The following is an 18,267-nucleotide window of genomic DNA, read 5'->3' as shown; positions in this document are numbered from 1 at the left end:
CTGCTCCCCATCCCCCCCAAACGAAGCTCCCCCACTTTCCCCCTCCCCCCGCCCCATTTCTTCCCAGGCTTTATAAAGAAGCCACAGAGGCGTCCAGGCTTCGTTCCAGCCCCGGTGCCAATTAGCGCCGGTTCCCCCAGGCGTCGCTGAATAGGGCAGCGGGGATGCGGGGCAGGGTGCCCGGAGCCACTTCCCACCCCCACACTGAGACCTGCCAAGCTCATCACCCCAGTGAGCCCCTGCTCGTCCCCGTCCCCCCCCACCCCAAGGAGGCTCTGCAGGCCCCAAACAGGGTCGAGGCCTCTGAGCATCCTGCCCCAGCGGGTTGGAGGTGCTTTGGGAGAGATTTTTCTTTGGGGGGGTGTTATGGGGAGGTGGTATAGGGGGGTGTTTTGGGGGGACTTTTTGGGAGAGGCTATAAGGAGGGTTTCGGGGGATGCCATAGGGAGATGCTTTGAAGGACTTTTGGGGGGATGTTAAGGGGGGTACTGTGAGGGTGGGGGGGATGCTTTGGGGTGATGCTGTAGGGGGGCCTCTGGGGGGGATGCTGTGGGGAGATGTTACAGGAAGATACTTTGGGGGGGTTCAGGGATGCTGTGGGGGACACGGCGGGGATATTTGGTGGGGATTTCAGGAGCGCGCTCTGGGGGTGCCTCAGGGATGATCAGGGGGTTGTTTCGGGGGTGCTTTGGGGGAACACAGAGCAGTCACCGCCGCCCCCCACCTTGCCCGTCCGTGGCGGGACGCGAACCCTCCGGCCCCGGTGTAGGGCGGGCGCCTCTGTGGGGGCGGGGCTGAGCGGGCCGGGGGCGGGGAACGGGGCGGGGCCCGAGGGGGGCGCGTCCAGTGGGCGTGTCTGGGGCGGGGCCGAGCGGGCGCAAGTGGCGCCGGGATTCAAAGCGTCGGTTGAGGCGGAAGTGGCGGTTGGTGGGGTCGGGGGCGGGCTCGGGGCCAGAGGAGGGGGCGTGAGGGATGGCGGGGTGCCCGAGGGTGAGGGGGGTCGGGTTTGGGGGTGCCCGAGGGTGAGGGGAAGGGGGTGCAAGGACGGGGGGGGTGGTGTGGTGTGCAGGGTTTGGGGGTGCCCGGAGGGGAGGGGGGTGCAGGGGTGGGTGGGTGCGGGGTTTTCGGGTGTCCGGGGGATGAGGGGAGGGGGGGTGCAGGGTTTGGGGGAGCCCGGGGTGAGGGGGTGTGTAGTGTTTGGGGCTGCCGGGGGGTGAGGGGGGACTGCAGGACTTGGGGGTGCCTGTGAGGGGAGTGGGGTGCCGGGGTGAGGAAGGGGGTACAGGGTTTGGGGGTGCCCGGGGGTGAGGGGAAGGGGGTTCAGGGGTGAAGTGGAATGCACGGGTTTGGGGTGCCTGGAGGGGAGGGGTTGCCCAGGAGTGAGGAGGGGGATGCAGGGTTTTTGGGTGCCTGGGGATGAGGGGTGTGTGTGCAGGATTTGGGGGGGCTGCAGGGCTTGGGGGTGCCTGTGAGGGGAGGGGGCTGCTGGGTAGAGGAGGGGGATGCAGGGCTTATGGCGCCTGGGGGTGAGGGGAGGGGGGCTGCAGGGTTTGGGGGTGCCCAGGGGTGAGGGGAGGGGGCTGTAGGGGCTGGGGTTATGGGAAGATGAAGGAACAGGGGGTGCTATGGAATGCCCGAGGGGGGTCTGTGGGTTGGGGAGGGGGGGTGTGGAGGTGCCTGGTGGCTGAAGGGGGCACCCAGGGGGTGTGGGGAGGTGAGGGTGCAGTGGGGGAGGCTGATGGGGAGGGGGGTGCCTTGGTGTGGGGGTGCACGGGGGGTACTCAGCTGTGAGGGGTTGGGGGTCCCCAGTCAGTGTGGGGAGGCGGGGGAGGGGGTGCAGTGGTGTGGTGGGAAACGGGGTGCCTCGTGGCTGAGCAGAGGTGGGGGGCTGTGGGTCAGGGTGCCCCCGAGGAGGGGTATGCTCACCTCCGCCCCTTCCCCAGGGCCAGAGGTGCTGCGATGCCGCCGCCCTCCGAGGAGCGGCTGCGGGGGGCCGGGGAGCAGCCTGGGGGGCGTCAGGCGGGACCCCCGTGGTGCAGCTGGCGGGTGCTGGCCGAGAGGAACCAGAGCGTGGCCGCCGTGGGCGCCTGGGTGGAGAGTGCTCTGGAGCAGCCGCAGGGGAGCCTGGCCTGCGTGAGTCGGCTCTAACCAGGGGTCGCCAATAATTACTTCATTTTTTCTTTGCTTTACGCTTTTAATTTTAGCCGTGCCTATAGATTCTCAGCGTGTTACCAGAAGCTGGTAAGGGTTGTGCCCTGCCGCCGTGTGGGTTTTTTCTCGCCGTTCCCAGATGCTCCTTGGTTTATCAGCTCTGGGGTTTGAATTCCACACCGTAGCTTTGCACTCTGAGGTGCCCGCGGCCGTACCCGGCTGACAGCTCCCTGCCATATTAACGTTGCTTTTCGCTTCCTGTGAAGCACGTGGGTGAGCTGAGGTTTTATTTCCACGTTGCTTATTTCCACTTATTTAATTTTTATATATTTCTTTAAATATTTCAGGGTCTGAACTGCTGCACCCCGTTAGAAACACTTAAGAAATCTTTACTGATGCTTATCTCAGGGCTTTCTGCTTTGAGGGTTATTATAAGAGGACTAAAAGTGCATTAAATATAGGATGATGAGTTCAGTCCCCTGTAATTAATGTCTAAATGTTACAGCAGCTCCTGCCCTTCTGAGATGATTTATTTCCATATTGTAATTTAAATCTTGAAAGGTTGAGATAATATATGGAAATGAATCATTGCCATATTCCATGTAACTTCCACCTCGGCACCGTGAAAATTCTGGGGGAGCCAAACTCTTCCTGCCTGCTTTGGGGGGCCAGGGTGCTCCCGGTCCTGCCCCCCGCCACAGGAGCTTTTGGGCGCGGGTGAAGCCATGCAGGGTTATCGGAGCTTATTTAATATACTTCCGTATGCCAGGGGATGGTATTAAAAATACATCTATGAATGCCTCTTGCAACAGAATTGCTAATGAGGTCACCAACGGGGAGCGGAGGAAGCTGTCAATGGCGCTGTTTCGTGTGGCTCCGGCTCGGTTTCATCGCTAACGGTGCAGGTTTCTGCCCATCTTCGTGCTTCGCTTGGTTGCGCTGACCTGGCTTTGCCGCTGGTGACGTCCCTGGTGGTCAGCGGGATGCAGGGAGCATCTGACCTGGCTTTTTTTAGATTGATTTTCAGACTCACCCCTTTCCTCTCTCCCTTCGCTGATTTTTCTTGCTTTAGGCCATGCTGCGGCAACAGCTGGGAGGGCGATACCGCTTTGCTTAAACCGTGGTAGCATCAACAGAATTGTTTGGCTTGACTTTGAGTGAGAACCTTAAAGAAAAAAACCAATTTTTTTGTTTTTTTAGGTCATTGCTTTTATTTTTGTACTTCAGACATTCTCAGAGCGGCAGCCCCGCCTGTGCTGCGCTCTGCAAACCGCCTCCCTGACGCGCTTCCAGCCTCGTTGGTGGGATCAGAGGCTGCCCTGTTCCTTTTGGATCCAGACTCTATCTGCGCACCCTTTTGCGGGAGCAGGGGCTGGGAGGTGCTCTGAGGCCACCTTCTTTTTTCCTTTTCCCTTTCCGTGTGTGTTGCAGAGAGTTAAAGGTGTGCACGCTCCGTGTCTGGCTAGTTACATTCAATCCAAGCTTGGAATGATTTAGTAGACGTTGTCCAAGCTGTTGCTGCACAGATTTTAAACCAAAACATCGTTAAGTTTGCTCCGGGTGCTGCTTGCCCAGCTCATCAATGCAGGGGCGGGAAGGGAAGGCACAGTACAAGCCGCTGTAACGCTGTGATGTAGCAAAGCTCATGTAAAATCTGCTTTCGCCTCTTGCAGGCTTCAGCATTTCAGGTGGAGGAGGAGCTGAAGGAGCTGCAACGGGAGAAAGCAGCCAGCCTGAGACGATTCCAGGGAGAGGTGAAGCAGCGGGTGAACCAGCAGGTCAGGATGCGAAGAAGGCAGCAGCTGCAGAAGTCCTACGAAGCAGTAAGCACGTCTCTGTCCCGGCTTCACCAGGACAAACTCCTCTGAAACCAGCATAAATCGGGGGGAAAAAACCCCACTAGACCTTAAATCAAGGTGTTAAGAAGAAAAAAAAATGAGGAAACTCATGGTCACAGCAGCCCCCGCAGCCGCAAACGGTGTCCCCTCGAGCGAGGTCAGCACAACGCCTCGGCTTGTTCCGGTGCTGCAGGCGCTCTAAGCCCTTTGCCTCCCTGCGGAAAGGTCGCTGGCTCTCTTGGGCAGTGGCAGAACAGAGCCCCGGCGCCCTGTGCGGAATTGTGCAGAGTTAAAAAATAGTCAGGCCAGAGTTGTGAACGATGTGGGTGTCTCCTGGTTGAGTTTTAAACAAAGCAGCTTGTTTCTGCTGTCGCTTTGCCAGGGCAATCATAGTTCGCAAGCAACACTTTCACACCGTCTCCACATTCCCATTTCCCCCCGCCCCCCCCCCACGGGCTTGTTTTAGAATATCCTGTTGAATATATTTAATCCTTTGTACTTTTAAACAAACTGCCAGGAAGACTTGCCAGAAACTGACTGTGAAGCACCGAAATGTCAATGGTTTTGGCCACCCCTGGGGTGTTTGGGCTGTTTCCAGGGCTCGGGAGGCATGGTTGAGTGGGGATGTCCTCACGTAACTCTGCTCGCGCCGCTCGACAGATGCCTTCAACCCCTGAGAGCCTGGTGCCTCTTTGTCCCCCTCTCCGTGTGGAGGGCGAAAGCATCCAGCCCACGAAATGCCATGGAATCCCACGCAGCACGGGTGATGTCCTGCTAGGTGATGGGTAGAGATTTGCACGTGGCTTTTTAACTCTGGGGCCTGTGTCCTGGCAGGCAGAGAGGGAGAGCTGCATTGCCACGCAGTACTCGGACTCCGCGCTGCGCCTGACCCCCAGGAAGAACACGTGCCTTTTCCGGAGCCACCCCGCACCCGCCATCTGTGGTCCTGGAGCTCGCGCCGTCCCGGCACAGCGGCAGTGGACGCCGAGCGAGCCGTTCCAGCAGCAAGCCGCCCAGGTGAGCGGTTCCCCTCCTGCATTTCCCATACCCGCTTCATCGCTCTGGTGGCTCACGGTTTGAAAGGGAGGACAGGTGATACTTCTTTGTCGTTTGTGACACATCCTTGAGGATTTTAATACTGAATGAAACACCGGCTTACGTTTTCACTTTGATTTACTGCGTATTGTTGTACTCCTTTGTACTGCTCATTGGAGCATCCAGATGGAGAGTAGATTAACAAGGCCCAGTGCCGGGTCCTGCCCTTGGGTCGCACCAACCCCAGGCAACGCCCCAGGCCTGGGGCAGAGGGGCTGGGAAGTGCCCGGCGGAGAAGGCCCTGGGGGTGCTGGCTGACAGCCGGCTGGGCATGAGCCAGCAGTGCCCGGGTGGCCAAGGAGGCCACCAGCCCCCGGGCTTGTGTCAGCCCTGGTGTGGCCAGCAGGGGCCGGGCAGGGATGGGGCCCCTGTGCTCGGCCCTGGGGAGGCCCCACCTCGAATGCTGGGCTCAGGTTTGGGCCCCTCGGGACAAGAAGGGCCTGGAGGGGCTGGAGCGTGTCCAGAGAAGGGCAGCGGGGCTGGGGCAGGGTCTGGAGCACAAGTGTGCTGGGGGGCGGCTGAGGGGGCTGGGGGGGTTTAGCCTGGAGAAGGGGAGGCTGAGGGGAGCCCTTCTCGCTCTCTGCAGCTGCCTGAGAGGGGCTGGAGTGAGGGGGGGGTCGGTCTCTGCTCCCAAGTCACCAGGGACAGGGCGAGAGGGAACGGCCTCAGGCTGCGTCAGGGGAGGTTTGGGTTGGAGATGAGGGAAAATGCCTTCCCTGCCAGAGGGGTCAGGGGTTGGCACAGGCTGCCCAGAGAGGTGGGGGAGTCACCGTCCCTGGGGGGGTTCAAACACCATGTAGACGCGGCACTTGGGGACATGGTTTAGGAGACATGGAGGTGTTGGGTTGATGGTTGGACTTGCTGATCCTAGAGGTCTTTTCCAACCTTAATGATTCCATGATTCTATGATTCTAGATGTCTTCCTGGAGGATGCTGTGGTTGTACTTGCCCTGCTGCTTGTAGACGCAGTGAATTTTCACTCTGCGCGCAGGGACTCGTCGCTGCGCGGGCCCGCCGTGTCAGAGAGGTGTCACTAGGTGGTGCCACCTCATTGCGGCTTGTCTCCTGCAGACCAGACGTAGGGGATCGCGAAATCGTGGAAAACCTGCCTTAGGGACTTCTTTAAGCCTTTTTTAAATAGTGCTGCTTCTGCTGCATCTGGCATTTTAGAAAGTGCATGTGTTCGCCTCGGAGTTGGAGTTATTCCAGTTGAAGGGCTGCTTCCCCTGGGGCGGAGATTCACTTCTGGCTGGGCACCAGGCATGAGAATCGGGGATCTGGGACTTCTGGCATCTCAGCAAAGTGATTTGGGAGTGGATGAGCCGTGACCAAGCCCTTTACCTTGCCTGGATGAGGATTTTAGTGCATGGGGGCAGCTCTGAAAGACACCTTGGGTTAAAGGTTACCTTCTACCTACTGGTGAAGCTCACTGTGTGTTTTGTTGCGCTCCCTTGATAAAGCACCTTGGTTGGAGCAGGGTACGTTAGGAGATCTCTTCTGTGCGGCTAAACTTGGCATAGCCCTCACAGAAGGCAGCTGGTGACCTCTGTTTTGTCTTGTCTTTACCTTCCCTCTTAACTGCAGCTTAGCAAAACTGTGAAGCAAGTTCGGCGCAGGCTGGCGTCCTGCAAAACTGTGCCCCAAGGAGCGGGTGCCCCTGAGCTCCCTGGCGGCGTCTGGAAGCGAGAGGTGAGTGAGGGGTGGGTGCCTGGGGTGGGGTAAGAGGAATTACCCTACAGACTGTGGAAGGTCTGGCTCTAATTAGCGAATCCAAAGCATAGTTCAGTGATTTTCTCCAGCAGAAGTGAAACAAACCGGGCTTTTGTGACCCACTTGATGGATTTCAGTGGGCCAAGGCTTCTGTCCCTCTGCTCTTGCTGCCTTTCAGAGAAGGCAGCAGCCTCAAGTGGGTGAAAATGTCTCTGTTTGCAGAGACCAAGGAGAGAGAAACTAGGAAACAAAAATTCAGTAAAGATTTTTTTAAAGGTTGAGATTGTGCTCTGGGTATCTGGGAGGAATGTGATGATCGGCCCTCCCCTTAGGTGCCCTTATTTCTTCAACAAATGTCAACAACTATTTCACTTGCATCAGTCCCTCGTTTCTCATTTCTTGTGGGTGGCAAAGATCTGGAGGGTTTTCCTCACCCAGGGCTGGCTTCTGGCAGGGAATTGTTGTCATGCATCTGCATTCCTCGAAGCAGTGCATAGAGCCTCAGAAGGGGGCCAGGCCCAAGTGCCTCACCTTGTCTTCTGTTGAATTTCATCCTGGGTTGGTCAGTCCAGTTCTCGAGCAGCTTTGTGTCACAGCGATTATCCTCCTTCCTGTGCCAAGACCTTTCTTAAACTGACATACTTTGTCCATCCAGGAGAACACCGGCAGTGACCCGACCTGGTATTTTGTCTTATTGCCTCCTCCAGAGCCAGTTTCCTGCCTGTCTTGCAATTCTTCATTCCCATCTCTCTCGGGTTCACCAAAGGTGAAGTAGATCTTGGCTGGCTGTTATCTAGAAAATACCCTTTATATAAGGGCTGGTCTGGCTTGTCCTCCTCTGTGTACTGTTGGATTTCTGTTAAGGAAGTCAGCTTGGTGAACAAGAGTTACAGAAACAGTATAATTGTGGGCTCGAAAACACCTTATCTGTTTTGGCCACAAAACATACCTTCTGTTTAAGTCCTCGGTGCATTCAGAGCGCTCAGCAAGAGGGAGTGATTCATTACTTAGTTATTAGCAGCACTAAAGCCTCACATGAATAATAGTCGCTGCCCACGCGAGGCAGAGGGTTGCAGCAGATAGCGAACGGGATGCGTAGGAGTCCTGTGGCGGGTGAGAAACAAGGCTGGGAGGGATCTTGGGCCGTCCTCCCACCTGAACCTTACTGCAGCCACATTAATCTATGTTCTCTTCAAACCTCAGGCGAGGAGGATTTAACAGCTTCCCTAGGCAATTTTTTCTGGGAGGAATTTATTGATTTATTGCATTACTCTGTTTTATTACTCCAAGATAGTAGAGGGGAAAAAGCTCTAATATTAATCTGACTCTCTCACCCTGTATAAAGGTTTGCCATGTTCATGGCTAGCCAGGACAGCAGTTTATCCCCTTGTCTCCTGATGCAAAAGGCTGCCGTGAACTCAACCACCCTGGTAATTGCTGCCCTAGTGCGCTGCCTTGCCCTTTGCTTTTGTCCTCAGTGAATTTCCTTGTGCTATCTATTCCAGCTGATTTCTTTTGATTTGAACCCAAGCATTTTTAGCTTGTTCTCAAATGCTTCTGCAACTTCAAGTGGCTCAGTGGGGTCGGTAAATGTAATCAAGATGCTTCTTTCTTCCATCACCCAGGCCGATAATGACATTATCAAGCAGAGCCCACCTAGTTCTGACTCTGTTTTTGGGCAGTGAACTCCTGAGGCTGAATCTGGGTAGTGTTGTTAATCTGCACTGCACCTCCCATATAATAGTTTCATCTAACAGGTATTTCTTTATACAAGTGTTGAATTAGGCCATGTCAAAAGCTAAGCTAAGCCAGAGACGTCTTCCGCTGCGCTTTGCCCGAGGCCTCTTTCTTCTATTGTGGGAAAAATTCAAACCAGCTCGACGTGACTTGCTCTTGACAAATTGACAGTGGTTGCTGCTTATCTTGTTTTCTAGCAGCTTACAGGCAGTTTGTCAGGTGATTTCTTCCTGTGTTTTCCAAAAGCCTCTTTAGTATTTCCTTCTCCCCGCCTTTATTTAAAAAGAGACCCTGGTCGTGCCCTTTTCTGGTAACCTGGGCCTCCACAGATTTGGGGGGGGAGGGAGGGGGGGCTGCAGCTTGTCAGCTGCTCCTGGCAGTGACCCAGGGCAGATCCTGCCTGCTTAAAAACTTCAGTTTTTAGGAATAATCTGACTTTTTTTCTTCTCAATAACAATCCAAGATTTTTCTTGCTGCTGCTGTCAGCTCAGAGCAAGCCTTTGGCTGAATGCCGATGCCCAGAAGATGAAGCGCTGTTATGCTTGGTGTCCTCTGATGGCTGTCCTCGAGTAGCAAGTGCTTTAGTCTCTCTTACCAGAGCCTGGCTTGTTACCTTCCTCTGTCTTGGTTTGCTTAGAGCTTTGGCCTTTCTGGCCCTTGTTTTGTTTTTTCTTTTCTTTTCCCCCACGTGCTTGTGTTGTCTGCTGCATGATACCTTCGGTAATCTGACCCGTGCTCTGCTTCCTCCGTGCTCATGCAGATCGTGGGTGCAAGAAGAGCTTGGGGCTTAGCCAGAGCTGTCTGGCTTCTCTTTCCACTCTAGCTGGGTAGTTTAAAGGAACTGTTGCTTCTCCTTCAATCCTGTTTTCTGCATTTTCTTAATTTTAGTTCTTCCTTCAAAAGATTTGCATTCCCTGTGATCAAAAACCAGTGTTCCCAAAATCATTGAATGTTTTTGACCTGAACATAAGTCTCTGGGAGGGTGCAAAGAGCTCCTTTGCTGCTTTCCCAAGCATTACCTGGACGGTAACTGCGTGGAAATGACCTGCCCTGTGTTTCAGATGATCCTGTTCACCGCGCTTCCTGCCGCTTTGCCTTTAGGGTTTGGTAGGCTGCTGTAGGTCCCCAGCACGATAGCACTCAAATTCTTTTCCCCACTTTATCATTCCCCAGAGTTGGGGTGGTTTTTTCCCCACCGTTTCATTTCCTTCCACCTTCAGGGCTTCGGAGCATCTTTACAAAGCAATAACCATTCCTATTCCCTTACCCTCATCGAAGCAGCTCTTCTGTGTTGTGTTTCTGTCATAACAGGGTTGACAGAGTCATTCCTATGCCTATCGAATAATTTCCTGTTCAGATTTAACTCCAGGCTATCCTCTGTCCTTCCTGCACTGCAGCAGGGCCATCTCAAGGGATCCCTGGTTTGACCTGCTCTCCTCCTGTTGATCCATCGTCTCCCTCTGTCAGCAGTCCTGCTCTTCCCATAAAAAAAACAGAAATCCTGGCTCCGAGCTTGTTTCTGGCATTTTGATTTTTTTAGTTTGTAGGAAACAATCTGCTGCCTCTCAAAATATTGTTAATTGCTACCGGGGAGCCTGCCCACTTACCATCTGAAGGAGTCTAGTGTCGCTCCAGAGATCCCACCACCCTTCCGACTCCTCGCAGTTGCGAAACGGTGCCTGGAGATGTCTTTTATTTCCTTGTCTTTCCTTCGCCCTGCACACGTCTGTCCCTCTGTTTCTGCAGTTGGTGAGAACGTAGTCACGAGTTACCCTGCTAAATTCAGATTTTTCTGGCTCTCATGCCCTGCGGCGATGCTTGAACACATCATGTTGCTGCTCGCCAGATCTCAACTGACTCTAAAGAGCCAGCACCCTCGGGTTAAAGCTACTTCTAACCCGTGCACGAGGATGTCGAATTCGCCCTCAACACCAAAGCGGGCGCCTTTGAATTTCATATTTATGCCCGTCTCCTCTAGAAACCAGAGTCTTGCAGGACAGCCACAGTGCCCGCAGAAGATGAGAGTGAGGAACTGCTGCTAGCAGGACACCACGATCTGCCGGCTGAACTGCAAGACCAGGGGGTCGCCCCCCATCGAGCTGAGCAAGAAGATGACTTCTACATCAAAATTGAATTTGCAAAAGTAAGACTTGTACGGGCCAGTTGGTCTTAAGAGCTTCGAATCTTTGGGATTTGGGTTTATTTTGGCAGAGGCGGCGAGGCTGCTGTTCTGGTAGAGCACTTGCTCCCTCAGGCCTGGTTAACTCTCAAGCCTACTGTTGTCAAAACAGGCTTGAGAGCGGTGTCAGAGCTAAGCGAGATTGGCGGCTTCTCTTTCACTGCTTTCATCTTACAGCTGTGGCTTCAAAAGGGGTTTTATTTGTGCCTGCCTCGTGATGCCAGTTGGCTGGCGCTCAGCGGAAATCTGAAACTGAGAGTGCAATTGCATCGTACGCTTAACCGAACTCCGGGGCTGGCGGGACCTGCAGCTGGTCAAATAAGCCAGAAAACTCCTAGAAAAGATTAAAAAAAAGAGCTTTGCATCAGGGGAGCGAGCAGGCTGTGCCGATTCCTATGCCTCAGGGCTGGTGAATCGCCTCCCTTAGAGGCGGCGTGAACACCTCTGCTTGTGAGGACTGAGCTGATGTATTTATCGATTCCTCTTTTGTCTTCAGGCAGACTTTCCTTAAACATCTGAGATGCGGAAATGTTTCGCCCCCGATTACCTGGAGTTGTTAGCAAATACTTGATGGCTGTAGCAGTGTGTGCCCAGCCTTGGCTGGTGATTAGTCCAGCGAGGAGCAGAAATACTGGCTTGACAAATATTGAGCAGAGGGAAGAAGGCAGAGGTTTACACCGAGGTTTTGGGAGTCACTGGCTGTTGAATTCTCCGACACTTTTGTTATCTTGATTATTGGTATTTTTCTTGCACTTTGCAAAGTTCAGAATGAAAATCTGGGGAGGCGAGGTGCGAATCCATATTTAAATAAACCAGAAACCTCCTCCAAGGGTATCTTCAGCAGTGCTCTGACAAAGCTTTGGTGCTCAGGCTCCTGTACGGAGATGTCCCCCGTGTCTCTCCTGTCTATAGCCAACCCATACCCCAAAAACCGGCACAGCTCATGGGCGCGTTACCCTGTTGAGGACGGTCGGGAGTATTTTGCTGAGGGAAGATGAGAAACTTGACCCTGCAGATGCTGATGCCACTCTCTTACATTATCTTCCAGTTCTGTGAGGGACCGGTGAAGGACTCAAGCTCACCTGAGCCTCCCCAGAGGCTGCACAGCTATTACCAGGCTCCCCTCATGCTCTGGGCCGGTGTAGACCAAGAGGAAACCAAGAAGCAGGTTTGTCTGCTGGAGCCAAGTCCCCATTATTTTGTCTCCATATCAGGACTGAAAGGTATTGAGCGTAGGGGATGCTGCTAGCTCAGATAAGAAGCGTCAAGAGCAGCTTTCATGTATCAGGCGCTACGTTTCTCAGCATTGATGGTGTCTCAGGCCTTGGGCAAACCAACTGCGTTCTTCTTTTAAGGTCTGTTGTGACCGTAAGTGGTGCAACCATTGGCTGCTCTTCCCACAAAATCTGGGATCTGAATGGCTCTGAAGGGCTGGAGGAGAAATGGGCTTCCTTCATTTTGCCTGGGAAAACAAAGGTGTCACTTTCTGTAGTTGCAAGGGGAGAGAGGGGAGCTGCCAAAAATGCTTTAACAAAAAAAGAAGAATAAAACCCGCTTCATCTTGTGTGGGTCTAAGGCTGGGAGTATAAAGGTTTCTACCATATCAGCACCTAACCGGCATCAGGGTGGTAGCACTCACGCACAGATGCAGGCCTCGTGCTGATTTAACGACGAGGCCTTACCAGCCTGCGTCCGGGGCACTTTGCCTCGTGCTAATCTAGGCAGTGCGAAGAGATGGTGTTTCTCCTGGATGCCTAAAGGAAGTGACTTTTATTTTCCTGCTTCCTTCTGACCCGAAGGGGAACACTTCCCTCTTCTTTCATCGGCTTTCTTGCAGCTTACAGCATAAAACTCAAAAGGACTTAGAAGAAATGGTATTTTTATTTAGTTCCTTGCATGCATTTTTCCGACAAGCCGACCCAAAATCTAGCTGTGGTTTCCGGACTCTGTGACAGCAGCTGGGGCCTGTCAGGCTGTTCCTTCCCCCAGCGGTTGCCTCTGCCCCTTGCTTTTTATCTTCTTGGCTCTGAGAATAACTGGTTTTGCAGCACTCCCTTCCTCATGGGTTTTGTTTCCCATCTGGCTTTCCCTCCTTTCTGCCTGGCGATTCCTCCGGCTCCTTTACCCCCAGCTGTGCGGGGTGCTCTCTGCTGGGCGAGATGGACAAACTCAGCCCACAGCTCTCGGTGTTGCTGAGGAAAAATCTGTGCCTTAAACTTTCTGGCATCGTGGAGCTCAAAATAGCTGCATGCTGACCAATTCCCATGCGGGTGGGAGGACTTTTGGTGTGAGCTTTAGCCAGGAGGTTTCCCTGTCCTTGCTGCATTCATGGGGTTAAGCTGAAGCCCAGACATTAAACCTCTTCTGTACAGGTACCAAGCGCGTGGGGGTGTTCCCTGCAGGGCTCTTGGATTTGTCTCAGCAGTGCCTTTGCCACCTCTGTGGTTCTGCGGGGAGTGGGTCCTGCTTGGTGTTGTCCATGCATTTATTTTTTTTTTTGGAGATGCAGGCTTCCAGCAAACTGCAGAGGACCAGCAGTCCCCAGAATGAAGTTCTTGGGTAGTGGGTTGAAGTGGGAACCCCCAGGAAAGTGAGTTTAGGAATTTGTGAGGTGGTGGAGCTTCCATCCACAGGAAGGTTCAGTTGAGGGATGCTGATACAAAGCTCCGATGCTCTGAGATGTCTTGGCCCTCCTCTCCTGTCTCGCCACCGTCTCTCCAGCTTCTCAGCCCTGGGGTGTGTGTGCTAGGGGACATTTGAGGATCTCCTGGGGAAGGCATGAGGTTTCCATCCCGATAGACATGCGCTCCAGGAATCAGGCTGAGCGCTGCTGTCACTCGATGTCCCGGCCTGCCCCCAAACATCCTTCTCAAAGGTGCCTCTTCTCTCCCGCAGCGTCAGGATCAGTACCTGAGATACAGGCGCCTCTTCATGAACATCGAGCGCGAGCAAGTGAAGGAACAGCAGAGGCAGAAAGAGAGGCAGAAGAGAATCGCCAAGTGAGTACGTGCGGATGAGCCCCAGCCTCGCGGCGTCTCCTCCTTCGTCACAGGCAGGGCCCTTCTTAAGGCTGGAGAGGCCTTGTGTTCGTGCCCGGTGTGAGCCAGGCAGCGGTATTTCAGAAGGCACTTTTCGCAGCCCAAATACGGAGGCTTTGAGAAGACTGTGCAGCTTGATATGAAAAAAACCCCACGTGATGGGTAGTGCCCTGCCTCCTTGGCTGCAAGCCGCCCCTGAGGGATTAAAAAGGCCATGTTATCAACTTTTTAAAAATCATGGAGTAGGTTGAAAGAAGCTCCGCAATACGAATGCCGGTTGTAAAGCCTGACTTATCTCCTGGCTTTAGTTTAGTGCCCGATCTGTTAACCCTGGGCTGGGATTCATTTGACCAACCCCCCAAGAGAGACCCTCGGGCCACGTTGAGTCCTTCAGAGGCGCTCAGTGCTCCTGTCTCTGCTGTCCGAGTCCCCACGCAGCTTGGATAGGAGTTGGGAGCCAAAACATCAGTCTGGGAGGGCTGCTGCTCGCTAAAGCGTGATTCTTGGGAGCTGATCCCAAGACCCAGTGCTACAGGCCATGTTTAGAAACCTTGGGGTGAGGCCATGTTGCCGCTGTTAAACTGATCTTATCCCTAGGGTTTTTAATATCGGACCCTTCGCCCTCGCAGCAATAGACGTTTATAGTATAATAAAAAGATTTCCCAGGATTTGTTCTGGAGTTGAAAACTCAGTACCTGTGTAAAAGTATCAGTACTTCTTTTGGTGGTTTAGTTGTCTTCTCCCTTTCAAGGGGTTCGTTAAGGAGTTGCTCTGCAAATTCACACCAAAATAGGAAAGAAACTAGACTCTTTTTGTTTCTGCCTCGCTCTAAAATAAAGTGGTGTAGCTCCGACCACCTCAGCCCCTAACGCTGGCTCAGCTCTGTGGGAGCAGCACGGAAACCCGAGGGCAGGATTTTCATGGTCACTTTTCATTCCTGACTCTTAAATTGGGAGCTTAGAGACTTTTCTTGCCCTGCAAGTGCTGGTGAGGGCCAGGGAACTTCCTAATTAGTGTGATATCTTTTTTTTTTATTCTCTATATGCTTTTTTTCCCTGGTTGCAGGGGCACTGCTGGGGCTGGAAGCCACTCGGAGTATATGCAGCAAAGAGCTGGTTTTGTAATTACTTAGTGTAAAGCCTTAAGTTGGCCTTGGCCTGAGTTTCTATAGCAGAAGATTTATGGTGGGGTAGCTCAGTCTCTATTACCACTTCATTTAAAAAACATTTTGGAGTTTATAACTTGACCAGAGGAGTTTGGCTTCAGCACTTTCCTTCTTGATGTAAAGATTTGACCCCCCCCCAAATGGAGTAACATCCAAAATGTCTCATTCAGTTACGCTTTCTCCCCCTGGCTTCTACCCAGCCTTGATATTTTGGGTTATTGAATGCCTTTTGGCAGCGATCAGCCTGTAACGTGTTATTGCATTTGGTCCTCATCAGCGGGAATAAAATGACAGATGCTTCGGTTTAAAGTCTTTGTGCTTCGTAATTGCTGCTTGTCAAGGGAACATGCGTTGCGTTTGGTGTGACTTATACAACCCAGATTCCACTGAAAGGGCTGGAGCGCCGCATTGGTGCAAGGGAGACAGAGGAAATAGGGGAAGATTTGGTTAAAAATGCCTCTTAAAGCCCATTTTGGAGTAGGTATGGGATCCTTGGGGCTTCTCCGCTGTACCCAGTGCTCTTCTACAGCCCCATTATGGTCCTGGTCCTGGAAGCTGCAAGGACAGCTTACGGTAGGATCCAAGCTGCCCCGTGATCAGGAGAGCTCCGAAGTGGAGAAGCTGAGCTGTCGGTCCTTTCTCGTGGATCTAAAAGAGCCCAGGCACTACTCTTGGATTTGGAAGGGCAGAAGAGCAGCTCTTTTGGGGAACAGCAGGTGGCACTTGTGAATGTGTTACAGGAGGGAGCTGGAATGAGAAAACTAGCAGGCAGGGAGGAGGTCAAGGGCAGGAGAGCATTGGTAGGCTGGTATTTCCATATGGGAGAAAGAAGGGAGGCTTGGAGAGCGTTTTTGACCCTTTTGTATTTAAAGCTGTTTGTAAGTCAATGCCACAATTAGCACAGAGTTACTTTCACCTGCTGTGGGTAGTTGGGGCAAAAGCAGCAGCAGCAACTAGATCCCCTTGCCCTGGTCTTCCAGCTGTGGGCTGGCAGGGAACGGAGGTCGGGATGGGGAAGCTCCTTCTCTAAGCGTGCGTGTGCCTGCAGGATTAAGGGCAAGAAGGAGAACGAGCGCCAGGCGGAAGAGCAGAGGATGCAGGAGGCAGCTGAGCAGCAAGAACCCTCCCTGGGAGAGGGCACCTGTGAAACCCTGGCCCAGCTTAAACTGCAGGAGAGGAGAGCAGAAAATATTAAGGAAAAACAGCAGCGAAATAAGGAGTACATGAGGTACGGCCGGATCCCCTCGCCTTGCACAGAGCCAGCTGTTACTGGCAAAGGTGACTATTATATCCCTTGCAGGTACATCGAAGCTCTAAGAGCCCAGATGAGGGAGAAGATAAAACTGTATAACATCGACTTGCCCCCGCTGTGCTCCTGTGGGTCCGATTTCTGGGATTCCCACCCGGATACCTGCGCCAACAACTGCATCTTCTACAAAAACCACAAAGGTAGGAGCCTCCTGCTTCTGGAGAGGAGGCACCTGGACCTGGATCCCTCATTACACAGGGAGAAATCCAATGTGCCTAGACACTTCCCTGGTCCTGGGCTGCTGTGTAGAGGTGCTCTTACAAATACACTCCAGAGGGGGCAAGTTGGGTGCTCTGCTGCTTGTTTCTAACCCAGCCTCTTCCTCTGGCCCTTCAGGGAGCTTAGAGGTATCCTCAGCAAAGCACCAGCCTCTGTGCAATACATCTGTGGGTTGGTAGGGGGAGAAGCATAAGGAAAACTCGGCAAAACGGGCTCGTTATGGGCGCAGAAAACCTCTTTGCCTTAAATGCTGAATCTTCTGTTGGGAGGATGTGGAAATCGTCTTCGTTAGGTGATGGAGAGTGCTCTCATCTGGAGTGCAGCTTGGAAAAATACCTGGCTGAGCAACTGGGAGTCATCTTCTAGGGAAAGAAATAGAGAAATTGGGGCTTTATAAAAAAATATTTGGCTTTCCTGCTTTGGCTTGCATACGGCTTCGTGCTCAGGAGTGGGCGGAGTGGGCAGAGTGTGCAAACAAGCATGTGGAAACGTACAGGCATGTTGGTTTACCTTAAAAACCAGTTCTCACTGCTTTATGGTAAAAGGCTGAAGCCAAACCCAGTTTTGGGCCGTAAGTGAAACTCTCATCTCTTCTGCATCCCCCTTGCGCTCAGCCTACAGCCACGCTCTGCAGTCGGTCATCTTGTCCTGCGACCCCGCAGGCAGGAGCTCCTCGGCGAGGCTGCCGCTCCGGGACCTGGCCGCGCTCTGTGCTCGCTGGGGGAAGCATCTGTGACGATGGCAGCCGCGTCCCCCGTCCCCACCTTGTATTTTGGCAACTGTTGTAAGTAAAGAGCGGGGCTGGGCCCTGTCCTGCGGGTCCCTCTGCTCCGTCCCGCAGGACGGCACCTTCCCTCTCCTACTCCTCGTGCTCGGGTTTAAGCTGCACCTCTCCCTTTTTGCTCCGTGTGCGTGCTCGGCTGGACCAGGAGCACGGGGCCATGATGGGTGCGAAGGAGCCCAGCGCTCTGCGGGGCTGGCTTATAGGCAGGCACTGGAATTTTAGCATTCAGCTGCGGAATAAACTGTTTTTAAGGTTTTTTTTGTCTTATTGGGAGTGCAAAATGAGGAGAAACAAGGTAGTACGTGGGGTCAAAACCTCTTGATTTCTAACCTCTTCCTTCCCATTCCCTTTTATCCATTTCCCTGAGGCTTCTGCCAGCCTCTGCCTCTTGAGTCACGATCCAGAGCCAGGTGTTTATTGCTCCTTCCCTTTCTTCCGCATGAGGACCTCTCCTTCAGCAACATCCTCCCAGCTTGGTACCCAACTTGTGTTTCCACAGCCTCTGTTTTGCTCCAGAAAGGAGCTTTTTCCTAGGGGTGAAAAAATCTTTATTTAATTTCCAGGTGCGTGTGTGTCTCTCTGCTGCTGCAGCTCCTTGGCAGGGGTTGCTGGAGCAAGATCGTTTTTATCAAAAACGACACCGGTGGGGTAATGCGTTCCTGGATGGAGGTTGCACCACAAGCTGTCATTAATATTTACTGCTTGCTGGCCGCCCTCCTGCCACCTCTACAATATTAACCGCGGCAGGAAGGACAGGTGGACGAGTGTGCTGGGCGCCTGCTTCCCACTCCCCACCGCCTAATTTAATTTCCTCCCCCTTCCCGGCACGCTCCGTTACCATCCTGCCGGGTGCGAGGTAAACCTGTGACCCCAGTCCGGCAGTGGCATGGAGGTGCCAAGCCGTGGCCAGGGATGCTCCTCCGTTCCCTGCTCCCGCTGGAGAATCATTCACCAACTTATTCGTGGCATCGGTGCTATTTATTAACCGCCATTTGCGTCAGGGGAAGACACTGCCGACCTAATAAGGGGTGTTGGGGTGGAT

General features: G+C 53.4%; 1 protein-coding gene across 1 annotated transcript; it reads left to right on the top strand.

Annotated features, from left to right (window-relative positions):
* The first annotated feature begins 865 nt into the window (after nucleotides 1–865).
* On the top strand, nucleotides 866–17,480 carry CCDC15 (coiled-coil domain containing 15). The gene is made up of 11 exons (XM_064470757.1): nucleotides 866–923; nucleotides 1,944–2,133; nucleotides 3,825–3,974; nucleotides 4,824–5,006; nucleotides 6,669–6,773; nucleotides 10,510–10,674; nucleotides 11,759–11,878; nucleotides 13,606–13,709; nucleotides 15,962–16,141; nucleotides 16,214–16,362; nucleotides 17,056–17,480. Exons 2-11 carry the CDS (start codon nucleotides 1,960–1,962, stop codon nucleotides 17,175–17,177), a joined length of 1,452 nt encoding a protein of 483 aa, XP_064326827.1. The 5' UTR covers nucleotides 866–923; nucleotides 1,944–1,959; the 3' UTR covers nucleotides 17,178–17,480.
* Nucleotides 17,481–18,267: the final 787 nt, after the last annotated feature.

This window comes from Phalacrocorax carbo, chromosome 21 (assembly GCF_963921805.1).
Source record: "Phalacrocorax carbo chromosome 21, bPhaCar2.1, whole genome shotgun sequence".
Taxonomy (NCBI): domain Eukaryota; kingdom Metazoa; phylum Chordata; class Aves; order Suliformes; family Phalacrocoracidae; genus Phalacrocorax; species Phalacrocorax carbo.
This window is presented reverse-complemented; position numbering and strand designations above follow the sequence as displayed.

Bases quoted from the DNA above. Each gene is read 5' to 3' on its own strand.
- CCDC15 (XM_064470757.1), top strand. From the start codon at position 1,960: ATGCCGCCGCCCTCCGAGGAGCGGCTGCGGGGGGCCGGGGAGCAGCCT. The intron at 6,774-10,509 runs GTGAGTGAGGGG...CGTCTCCTCTAG, and splicing joins GCGGCGTCTGGAAGCGAGAG to AAACCAGAGTCTTGCAGGAC. The intron at 10,675-11,758 runs GTAAGACTTGTA...ATTATCTTCCAG, and splicing joins TCAAAATTGAATTTGCAAAA to TTCTGTGAGGGACCGGTGAA.